Here is a 12,548-nt window from a genome sequence, read left to right on the forward strand (position 1 = left end):
TCCGCCCTGAGTATTATGGTCTCTTTTTATTGCGCCTTAAAATCTTTCTTATCTGTCCTGATATAAGAACTTTAATAAGAATACATTTATTTTGGTAGTAACGTTTAAGTTCATAAGACAGTCAATTGTATTTCTTCTCTTAGTCTTAAATCAAGTTAATTACATTTCAGTTTCAATATACCTCGAAAACCATGTGAAAGAAAATAAGATTATCCTCGAGTAGAAACAGACACATTTTTGGCATTTTGAGCTAAAAACGAAAAAAGAAGGGGAAAAAAAAACTTGGCTTCATACTCTACTATTTTTAGCAATCATGGATGCATAGAATCTTTTTTTTTCTTTCAAAAGCATTATCAATTTGATATACATGTGTATTCTATTGATCGAACTACACACATGGATATATATATCTATTATTTTTATTAGTAGAGTACTTAAAATTAATAAACCTTAATAACAAATTAGTTGAAATTGTAAAATATTTTTGTTTAACCATCCGATAACTAATGTCTGACTAATTCGAATTGGTGCTACATAGAGAGAACTCTCCTATCACTAATTTTTTAATTTTGATAACTTAAAAATCCCATCATATTCTTGGACAAAGAAAAAAAGAAAAAGAAGCTGGTGACACTAGTTTTCTTTCTTCTTTCCCAAGAGAAGCAAACAAAGGACACAATCAAAAAATGTCACAATTTCTTACTTTTCCCCTTATTTTGTCACAATTTCAAAACTGAACTAACTCCACAAGTCCCGCATGACTTTCCTACTCTCACCCTTTCCCCCGCCACTTCCTCCGCCTCCAACTATATATATCACAACAAAAACAACTGTGTCATATCTTCTTTACACCCAAAAACAGAAGTAATAAAAAAAAAATTCACCAATTTATTTTTACTAGTAGTGTATATCAATGGATGCGTACTGTTCAGACTGTAAAAAGAGTACAGAAGTTGTGTTTGATCATTCAGCAGGTGATATGGTGTGTTCAGAATGTGGGCTAGTTTTGGAATCTCATTCAATTGATGAAACATCTGAGTGGAGAACTTTTGCTAATGAGTCAGGGGATAATGACCCGAATCGAGTTGGTGGGCCCAGTAACCCTTTGCTTTCCGATGGTGGTTTATCCACTGTGATCTCTAAACCCAATGGAACTACCAGTGATTTCTTGACTTCCTCTTTGGGCCGTTGGCAGAATCGTGGCTCTAATTCCGATCGATCCCTTATCTTGGCTTTTAAAGCCATTGGTGTTATGTCTGATCGGTAATTTACAATCTTGATTCACTTTATTTTTCTGGGTTTTAATTTTTTTATTTTTTTGGTATAAAGGTTGGATTTTTTATATGGGGTTACTCTGATTTTTGCTCTATCCATTGGTGTTATGTCTGATAGGTGCATTATAATCTTTTCCTTGATTGTTCTGGCTTTTAGTTTTAGTTTTGTCATTTGCTTTTTGATGTAAAGGTTGGATTTTTTTATATGGGTTTTCACTAATTTTTTGTTGGAATGTGGGATATGGGGTGAAGGAAAAACTTACCCGTAGATGTATTAATTGAATCCCCTTCGCTGGAAAATTATACAGTGTATATAAGGCAACAACCATTTTTTTTTTGTTTATATATCAACTGTTGAATCCCCTTGCATAAGAGAACTAGTTTAGATAACAGGTTTAAATCCTTGGTGTGACACCTGTTGTGTTTTTAAATCCCATTGTGTGATTGGTGCAGGTGAGCTAGGTGAGTCCCTGAGTGGAGATTTACACATTTGGTTTATTTGATTGCCTGTGTTGGAGTAGAATTACTTACTAAGTTGGTACTCTTTTACCCTCTCCATTCTTTGTCCTGGTTTGAGTATGTGCCTGGGTACTCTAGCGCTCAACTTGGAGCCAACTGAGTGGAATTGTTGACCATCATGGTAAAAATTGTATTTCTGGATTCATTACTGTTAAAAAAAGACCCATAGTTGGTGTGCAAAAGGTTTGCATCTTTACTAGTTGCTCAACCTATTGTCTTTTGCTACAAGCGGCCTAAGTTGTGGTACAGTGTGAATATTATAGGCTGAAGTGCTTGTTGCTTCTTTATTGGTCTAAGCAGCAGGAGCATATGCGCAAATTTTGTATTTATTGATTTTCTTGAGGAGGTGAATGCTCATAGTGGTGTGTGCAGTTTGTACTCTTGATTGCTTGAAAAATCCTTAAGGTTGGCAACGGTTGTTAGCTAGGATTACCATGGTGAGTTATCAAAAAAATGAAGGGTTGCAAACATTTGCATTAGTTAGAAGGCTGGACCATTGTTGTGCATTTTACAAAGTGAAACAATAGACAAGATAATGACAGTCAGATGAGACTAAATGAATGCTGTATATAAAGGGCACATCATTTTGGTTCCAAAATATTGGTGATAGAAGAAGCAGATATTGCACTTTAAAGTTGAAAGTGGAATGTGAAGTGTTAGCTTTAGACCTTGCCATTTTGTACTAACTTGGGTCTTTATGCTTGCCTGTTAGTATGTTCCTTGGTTGAAAATGCTCATGTTTTCTGTTTTTGATGCTTCCGTGTTGTGTAGGAATCAGGAATGTTTAGTCCAAAGTCATTGCATTGCCTTAAAAATTAAAATAGTGTTATGGTTTATTAAATCAGAAAAAGGCTATGTTTTAGATTTCATCTCTTTTACACAAAAATTAAACGTTCTTTATGCGAAGAAGAAATTAGTTTAGATGGCATCCAATAATGGAAGATGCATGTGTATCATGCAGACTATGAAAAGAAAATACTTGTCTATCTACAACAATTTTGTGATTAAAAGATTGAAGGCCTTTGCTTGGTTTGAAATTGCCAAGAGCTCTCGTGGCCGAGACATGTAGTGTCTTCCGCCCTTATACTATTTGGGAAATTCCTATCCATGCCTTCATGTATTGTTGCATTGCCTTAAGTGGCTGGAAGCGTCATGTGTCTTTTCACCTGAAAAGTTGTCTCGGTGCACCAAGAATAATTTCCCTGTGCCATAGAGAACATGATATGGTTGTGATTTTGTTTTTCTAGTCATTACTATTCTTCAAGGCAACTACTTTAGGCAATAAATGATTACAACATTCACTTTTTGCTCTCAAGTAATTGAGTAGGTCAGAAATTATAACTTATCGTTCACACTACGCTCTTCACTGTGGTATTCTTTCTATGTATGTGTTTGTTACCGTCTCTTTCTGTTATGTTATCCTATTTGAATAAAATGAACTTGTAATGTGAAACCTGTAATATTCGTTCTCAGTATGTGTTTGGTCAGGCTATTGACTTTAACTGAACTTTTAATGTGGAATTCCAAGAGATGGCTGATGCAATTATATCTTTTTCAGGTTGGGCCTGGTTGCAACCATAAAGGTATGTTCTACTCCTGAAGTCCTGATACTCAGTTTCATCGAATGACATTGAGATGTCAGGAAGTATCAAGTATGTGCAGATATATGTAAATGTGTTAAGAAGTGGCCAATTACTTTTTCTTTCCAATTTCATTCATTATGTATGAAGAGTCATGCTATCTCTTTTGCTATGGTCATTAAATAAAGCCTGCCCGATTCATTTGCTCGTTTTATCACAGAGTTGGATAAGCTGTCCAATACTCGACAATGTTAATGGGTTTACTGTCCACCCCCCACTCCCCTCCTCCATGTGCATCATTGCATGAAGAGATGAACCTTTCCTTGATGAGCTCTTTGTATTTGCCAATACATTAACTGGAGGTTCTCGTTTTACTAGCAAGTAGCAACTGATTGATTTGACCATATATATAAATACCGGAGCTGTTTGTGTATTCTTTCAAAAACATTTTTGCTTGTGACCTAAATAGTATAGTATGTTTTTCCAGGGGTTGGAAGTTGTCTTTGGTTCTGTGACCTTATATTTGATATTCTGCAAGACTTCTCATTTTGATAGGAATTGGCAAATTTTTAATGTACTTCACAGTATTGTTTTCTCAACATTAATAGGAATTTTTTTTATTAAACATGTACAAAAAATAAGGAACTGCTCAAGTACTCTATGTTATTTTTCTTTTGAAAGATGAATTTGAAAATGTTGTTATACTTCATATAAAGTAAGTTGACACCAAAAACCATAGATCATTATTGTTCAGTATTTTGTTATAATGATTTACATTCTGTTCAAAGGACCGAGCTAATGAGATTTACAAGAAGGTAGAAGATCAAAAATCTAGTAGAGGAAGGAACCAGGATGCTATATTAGCTGCTTGCCTATATATTGCTTGTCGACAAGAAGACAAGCCTCGAACTGTGAAGGGTACAGGCTAAGATCTTTTGTCATTTTGGTGCTTCCTGATTTAACTTTCAATGTGAATGAGCTTTCTTGAAACTCTGGATTGGAAATAGAAATTTGCTCTGTTGCGAATGGAGCTACAAAGAAGGAAATTGGCCGAGCAAAGGAATACATAGTGAAACAACTAGAGCTCGAGATGGGTCAATCAGTGGAAATGGGAACTATACATGCTGGGGATTTTATGGTGAGGTTTTAATTTTTTAGAAGAAAGGGAAAAAGACATCATTCTCCTTCTAACCAGTATTTTTCTGAATTGGATTTCCTTTAAAATCAGAACCTTTTCTGTTTCTCTTAACATGGTTACTGACACATGCTTTTAATCTTTAGCGGCGCTTTTGTTCAAATCTTGGGATGACAAATCAAACAGTTAAAGCTGCCCAAGAAGCAGTCAAAAAATCTGAAGAGTTTGACATAAGGTAGCTCTGCTTGTATCTATGCTGATCTGCAGATGCTTATTCAAATTTATTAAGTATTCAATTAAATGCTGTTTTTACTATAATTAATCTCATCTGTTCCAAATAGTGGAGCATATATTTTGAAATAAGTGGGTGAATGAGGGAAGTCTTCAATTCTATGACTATGTAAGATCGTTAATTAGTTCTAATTTTTTTGTGCCTTGCATGCTAGTATATTCCAGGAGAAGACAAAACCATAGACATGGTACTGTTAATTGGTATATACATCATGATAATAGTGTTTGTTTTTGGTATCAAAAGATTATATATAACTAAACTATATAGCAGAACCATGACGCTTAGCAGCAGCAATGAATGTGTGTGTGAATTATGTTTTCACATCACGTTCAGAAGATGAACCTAGTCTTCATTTTATCTGCTACCTTGTATGGTTAGCTTGACTATAGGATGACTTTAGTCGGGGGAATATCAAAATTTCTGGGGTAAAAATCCCAGATTTTTTGTTAGATTGTTCTACTTTTTGATTGTTTGGGAATGAACCTTCTAATATTAAGTGTGGGAAAAGGGGTGGTTACAGATGGTTAAGAGAAGGGCGGAAGAAGACTAAGGAAAGGAGATGCCAACAGGATGCTGGTCTGATATTGAGAAGAGACTAGTGAAGTACTGGGAAGGTGGGAAGAAGGGAGTTGCAAGGGACAGGGTAGATTGCAGGGTGAAGGGGGAAAAAGTATGTGTCGGGGTGGGTTGCAATGGATAGGGAGAGGGATGGCAAAGGTGGCAGTTGCGAAGTTGGAGGTGAAGGGTGACTAGCATTTGAATTTGTAGGCTGATGGGTGAGGGTTAACGGGAATGCTGACGGAGGATTGTGCTGAACTTTCCAGCAGGGGGACTGGTGGAAGCCTGTTGCTGAAGAACTTAGATGGGTCCCTTTCTGACTCTATGACTCACTTTCCTCCTTTTTTTGTTTTCTCTACCTTTTCCTTTGGTTTTCTTTTCTTTACTTTTAGATAGCTTTTTTTAGTTTCAAAATCGCTCTTCAATCTGTCACACGTTGCTTACCTGCTTCCATATATTGAACCCAACTTGGTCTATGATGAATAGAAGGACCATCTAAAAACAAATGCTATGATTGAGTACGTCAAAGACAAAATAGAAGCTGGGAATAAAGATATAACTTGAGGCATCTGTTAAAGGGCCTTTTCACCTTTTACCCTTTCATCTCTTGCCTACAAGAAGTTATATTAGTAATCTGAAGGCATATGTCTTACCCTATATATTTGTTCAAATACTCTGTTAACTGTTTGATATCCCCTTTACAATATAAAAGAGGGAATGCAGGGGGAAACATTATTGGTATATTCTTGACTGAGTCATTGTCCAAGTTCACTAATTTGACAATGTTTAGTTGGCTAAAAATGTTAAGATTATGAGACTGATTAATGGAAAAGAAATACCAGCAACCTAAAGTCTACTTTATAAGTGATTTGAATTTGTTAAACTAAGTCATGCATTATTTTTCCTTTGGGGGGTGGGGGTGGGGGGTGGGGGAGGAGGGAGGAGTAGGTGTTTATATGAAATTCTTGCGTTAATACTGAATTCTGTGAATGAAAAAAGAAAGGTTAGAAATACATGACTGCATATTATCAATATGACTGTGCTCTAGAATTTAGAGGCCCTTGCCACATTTTTTTATTTGTATTAATTGAGGGAATCCTTATATTTAAGGGCTTGCTAGATTCATAGATGTATTTGGTTTGTTTCCATTATATATATGTTACTGATATCCTTCTGAAGTGCAATTTACAGCATGCAATGATATTTTTAATTTTGGGGCCATGCTAGATGTCCCTTCTTCTTCCAGCTTTTTTCCCTTTCATTAAAGATTTTCATTGATGATGCAAAAGGAGACGTATAATCTTTGTAAAAGTTGCGCAAGTCAAAAGAGCTTCTCTTTAGAGGAAAGCTTAGTGAAAGATATACTGCAAAGTCCTAAATGAGACATAATCCCTGTTTTTTTTTAATTTCAATATTAGACCTTCTTTAACCGTTGTGTAGAAGCAAGCCTAGGTTCGCTTATTTTGAGGGTATTGGAATATTCAGATTGTGGACTTAGAATAAATTCGATTTCACAAGTGACCAATGTCACCCACAAATATTTGTGATCCATGGCATCTGGAACCAAGTATAACTGCAAATACTGATCTTTAATTGAGAAGGGAAAACTGCAGGTGCTTCATAGTATAAGGGAAAACTGCAGGTGCTTCATAGTATAAGGGAAAACTGCAGGTGCTTCATAGTATTTTCTGTGGTTGTACTAAACCATGCAGATGTTAATTCTTTATCTTCGAGTTTTTGGGTCAAATTCTGTCGTGTAGTTCCCTGAGTAGACATCTACAGGGTTGAGAGAGAAACACCTGCTTCCTTTTCTGAAGCAAATGCCTTGTTGCTAAAGTATGAATTCCCAGACTCGTAGTTGAGACAAGTTGAGATTGACTGTTTCCTGAAGCATGGCATAGGATCTTAAAGTATTAGTTAGGTAAAGAAGTTCTGGTTTCACTTGTATTAAGAAGTCACAGGCTTAGAGAGTGATTCTTCTACCTGAATACTGTTTTTTGAGATCCCATTGTTAGTAAGGATTCATAAAGCCGACCTCAATCACAAGGATTGAGGCATAATTGTTGTTGCTATGTAGCTTCTTACAATTTAGTGATTTTTGATTTTCTTACACAAGAATGAGGAATTTTATAAGTCTGTTGCCCTTCTTGAGATGCAATTATCACTTAATACTGCTTGGCAGCTTTCTAAGAGCTGGTCTTGGTACTTGTTTCAATTTCTAAAATGCTTGAACAAACATTTGATACCAACAGGATAGATCAAATTTGTTTACTCTATTGAATTCATTAATGCAGGAGAAGTCCCATTTCTATTGCTGCAGCAGTTATCTACATAGTCACTCAGCTTTCGGAGGAAAAGAAGCCAGTTAAAGGTAATAAGAAATCACCATTATTCTCCTCCTTTTTGTCCTGACATGTATGCTAAGAAACCAATTCCCTCTTTGATCGGGATTGCATAAAACGTAGCTAAGATATATTCAGGAAAACCTCAGTGGAACGAGTTTCCCTTCTTATATCTAGTGAATGTCATCTTCAAATCCTAGACATCTTTATGTTGTTATATTAGCGCGGAGACTCTAGATTATCTGATGCACTATCACTCTATGATGATTTAAATTGATCATGTTTGTCGCGGGGGGTTGATGTAGTTATATTGGTGGTTAAACGCCACTCGTGTTACTATAGAGTTTCTATATGCATATTGAATATCCGATATCTCATGCATAAAACTGCATGGATGCAGATGTCTCACTTGCAACTGGAGTTGCTGAAGGCACGATCCGGAATTCGTTCAAGGATTTATACCCGCATCTCTCAAAGATTATACCAAATTGGTATGCCCAGGGTCAAGACCTTAAAAACATCAGCAGTCCTTGATTGATTAAGCGAACCATGGCAGCAAGTAACAAACTTTTTCAAGAATGTTGGTGGTGGATGATACATTGAGGAAAGTAACTGGATGGAAGTTTCTTTTATTATCCCAAGATTGGGGCTAATACACATGAATTTATTTAGCTTTCATTCAACAGAGAAGTGTTAGGATAGATGTTCAAGTTTAAACTGCAAGTTGTAAATGCTTTTCTTAAAGTGACACTGAGATTTGATGTGCATCATCTTTTTTAAAGCAACTAAGAGGATTTTATATTTGTTGGAATTTTTTCTTTTATCAGGTACAAGTTGAAAAATTGTACAATCATAATCTTTCTCTTTCTACTTCTGATTTATTAGAGCCATTTGAATGTGAAATATTCAATTGATGTTAAACTAATAACTTTCTTTTTTGTTGGTAACTAGAGCCTAGTAGAATTTATCTATTGACTTGAGCAACGAAACGATCTCTTTTCTATTCCATCATTGATCTCTTTATGAATTTTAGTAAATATCGTCACATTTAATTAAGGGGAATGGATGTGTAACTATAGCATTTATTAGAAAGTTATTAGATTCACTTCAAAGAATACAACAACAACAACTCAGTGTACTCCCACAAGTGGGGTCTGGGGAGGGTAATATGTACGCAGACCTTACCTCTACCCCGAGGGGCAGAGAGGCTGTTTCCAGGAGACCCTCGGCTCAAAGAGGCAACAAGAGACACTATATTAGTACTATCAATAGACTCATAATAAAACAACATAAAAATAACATAAAATCCATAACATAACATAAATACCATAAAATAACAAAGTAACAACAATATAAGAGATATAGGAAATACGAGAAAGATGTAAGGTATTAATACACAACAGATAAAGCCCATCATCAGTAGTTGATCAATAACATCCTAAGACTAATTCCTAACTGGCTAGTCTCACTCTAGTGCGCTGTAGAAAAGACATCACAATTTCCCCTAACCTACAACCTTAATGCTCGATCTCCACAATTCCCTGTTTAGGGCCATGTCCTCAGTAACCCTAAGTCGCGCCATATCCTGCCTGATCACCTCTCCCCAATACTTCTTAGGTCTCCCTCTACCTCTCCTCGTACCCACCACCGCCAGTCGTTCACACCTTCTCACCGGTGCATCAGTGTTCCTCCTCTGAATGTGCCCGAACCATCTGAGTCTTGCTTCCCGCATCTTGTCCTCCATGGGGCCACACCCACCTTCTCTCGAATATCTTCATTTCTAATCTTATCTTTCCTTGTATGCCCGCACATCCACCTCAACATCCTCATCTCTGCAACTTTCATCCTCTGGATGTGTGAGATCTTCATCGGCCAACACTCGGTCCCATACAACATAGCAGGCCTAACCACTGCCCTATAAAATTTACCTTTCAGTAACAATGGCACTTTCTTGTCACACAGGACTCCCGTCGCTAACCTCCATTTCATCCACCCCACCCCTATACGGTGTGTGACATCCTCGTCGATCTCCCCGGACCCCTGAATAAATGACCCCAGGTACTTGAAACTACCCCTCTTAGGGATGACTTGAGAATCAAGCCTCACTTCCACTCCCGCTTCCGTCGGCTCTGCCCCAAATTTGCACTCAAGGTATTCCGTCTTCGTCCTGCTCAACCTGAAACCTTTGGACTCAAGGGTATGTCTCCAAACCTCTAACCTCTCGCTGACGCCGCGTCATGTCTCGTCGATTAGGACTATGTCATCAGCAAATAACATGCACCATGACACCTCCCCTTGAATATGATGCGTTATAGCATCCATCACCAGGGCAAATAGGAAAGGGCTGAACGCAGACCCTTGGTGCAACCCCGTAATAACCGGAAAATAATCGGAATCGCCTCCTGCTGTCCTAACCCGAGTCTTAGCTCCATCATACATGTCCTTAATCGCCCTAATGTAGGCAACCGGGACCCCTTTAGCCTCTAAGCATCTCCATAAGACCTCCCTAGGAACCCTGTCGTACGCTTTCTCTAGATCGATAAACACCATGTGGAGATCCTTCTTCTTATCCCTGTATTGTTCCACCATCCTCCTAATAAGGTGGATAGCTTCTGTGGTAGATCGCCCCGGCATGAACCCGAACTGGTTGTCTGAAATAGACACCGTCCTTCGCACTCTCATTTCTACCACTCTCTCAGACTTTCATGGTATGACTTAGTAATGAAATAGAAAATATCTAGTCGTGATGTAACTCTGTAATTTTTCATCAACAAGAAGGCAGGAAATCAATTTATCATATTTGTTATAACCTCTTTCAAATATTGCCACTTCAAGTGCAAATTCGTCATATGAAATATGAAACGTGTTATCTCTAACAAATTGTCATCTATGCATTTTGAGCAAATTCATGACATGAAATGCGGAACGTGTATGCATGTACGCACAATTTAACCACTTTTGAATTTTGATGGTCATATATTTCTTGAATCTCTTTTACAATGTTTTTCAAGTGTATATTTGAAATATGTAAAAAAAGATGTATTTTCTTTCAATATTATTGCTCATACTATAACCATAACCATAAGATGCATACAAGCAAATCGCATTTTTTCCCCACAAATCATCATTATCTTCTTTTAATCACTGTATGTAGCTAATCAAAAACTTTTTAAGTTACATACAGGAGGCAAACCCGTGCATTATTTTTCTTTTTTGTTACAGCCCTCGTGCACTGTCACTTGCCCCTCTCTCTGTCACTTGTCCCTTTTCTTCATCTTAATGGTTCTTTTCGCACACAATATTATATACTTTCATCAGCATAAGTGGCAGTATATCATTGAAGATTCCAACGTAAACAACTGACAAAAATTAAGGACAAAGTTGCTAAGTCAGTCGTTGACTCAATATGTGACAAAACTTATAAAAGATGGTGTCTGCAATAATTAATAGGCGGTGGCCTACCCGTGAATGACATTATTCGTTGTTTCTCAAGTGGAAGACATATACTATCATATGAAAGCAAAGACTAGTAATCGTTCAAGTATAATTGTACAAATGGATTATTTTATAGTCTATGATCAAATTCACCATTAAAGGAATGTAAGGGAATGGATTGGATTTCACCCTGCTATGTTTTCACATTTGCTGCTATGCTTATCAATAGGCATTCCCTCCTCATAACTTCTTCTTTCTCTTCAGTAATAAAAAGTTATTCTTTGGGTGACCATAGAGTAGGCAAAAATTATCGAATCACGTAAATCTTATTTTGTCTTGTACAATTTTTTGCTTTTTTATTTTAATTATTTTTTCTTTCTATTAGACTGACACGTTTCCCATAGTAAAGAAATTTTGTAGATCTCCTCCCACCAAACGTTATATTCAGCCGAATCATGTCGTTCGAAACAGATCGTAATGAAATATTTACAAAAGTATGATTAGATTTATGGAGTTCATCTCCACTTTATTCATGAATTTGTTTGGGTAGAATGAAACCTAACAGGCTTGCTCAGTCGGGTTTACTCGATTGAGCGCCGGTTGCGCTCTTCGGTTTTTGGGGCATGACAAACTTGGTATCAGAGCCTAAGGTTTTAAAGTGTCATAGGATATCTCGGAGTCGTGTCTAGTAGAGTCCTTCTTATCGGTGTGTTATCGACCACATCTATAAGTTGGAGGCTATTCGGACATTTAGGAATTTCACACTTCTTTGATACTCCAGATCGTGCAGTAGAACCCAAAATAGGGAGCTAATTTCCTTGCTATGTATTACTCTCAAAATGAGTAGTCTTCAAACTATAATTCCTAACTTTGAAACAGTAAGGAGGGAATGACCTCACCATTGAATCTGAGGGAGATTGACCAAGAGTTTGTTAGGAGAATGTATTGAGCCATGGAGGGATTGGTAGAACTTGTTGCCAAAGGAAATACACTTGTTCCTATTAATGTCACTGTGCCACCAGATCATGTAGTATATCAGTATGTTACCAATGTATGTTATAGATGTGGAGTTAGGGTGCATCAGTTAAGGCATTGCCCCATCTAACCAAGTAAGTCACTCCTTGCTATATCATTATGATCACCGCACAGTTTCCTTTTATTATATATGCACCCATATTGAAGAGTTCTCATGAACTTTATCGTAATAAGATGTTGAATCACAAAACATTGCATGTATCGACTCTTTGAACGAGACGTATTATTCATGAAGCCTCCTGATCACAGTTCTCTTACTTACAGCCTCCTATGGAATTGAGCTCTATAATTATGTTCTTCAATTGAGTTATAACACTATTAATACTTCCCACTTACTTTCCTATATTCTAAACAAGGGACTATACCTGATAAATTTCT

General features: G+C 36.9%; 1 protein-coding gene across 1 annotated transcript; it reads left to right on the forward strand.

The window, feature by feature from the left end:
* The first annotated feature begins 740 nt into the window (after nucleotides 1–740).
* Nucleotides 741–8,625, forward strand: LOC107814464 (transcription initiation factor IIB-2). Its single transcript, XM_016639885.2, has 7 exons — nucleotides 741–1,263; nucleotides 3,352–3,376; nucleotides 4,162–4,291; nucleotides 4,381–4,511; nucleotides 4,655–4,743; nucleotides 7,653–7,729; nucleotides 8,101–8,625. Exons 1-7 carry the CDS (start codon nucleotides 914–916, stop codon nucleotides 8,232–8,234), a joined length of 936 nt encoding a protein of 311 aa, XP_016495371.1. The 5' UTR covers nucleotides 741–913; the 3' UTR covers nucleotides 8,235–8,625.
* The last annotated feature ends 3,923 nt before the right edge of the window (nucleotides 8,626–12,548 follow it).

Source organism: Nicotiana tabacum, chromosome 5 (genome assembly GCF_000715075.1).
Source record: "Nicotiana tabacum cultivar K326 chromosome 5, ASM71507v2, whole genome shotgun sequence".
Lineage (NCBI taxonomy): Eukaryota > Viridiplantae > Streptophyta > Magnoliopsida > Solanales > Solanaceae > Nicotiana > Nicotiana tabacum.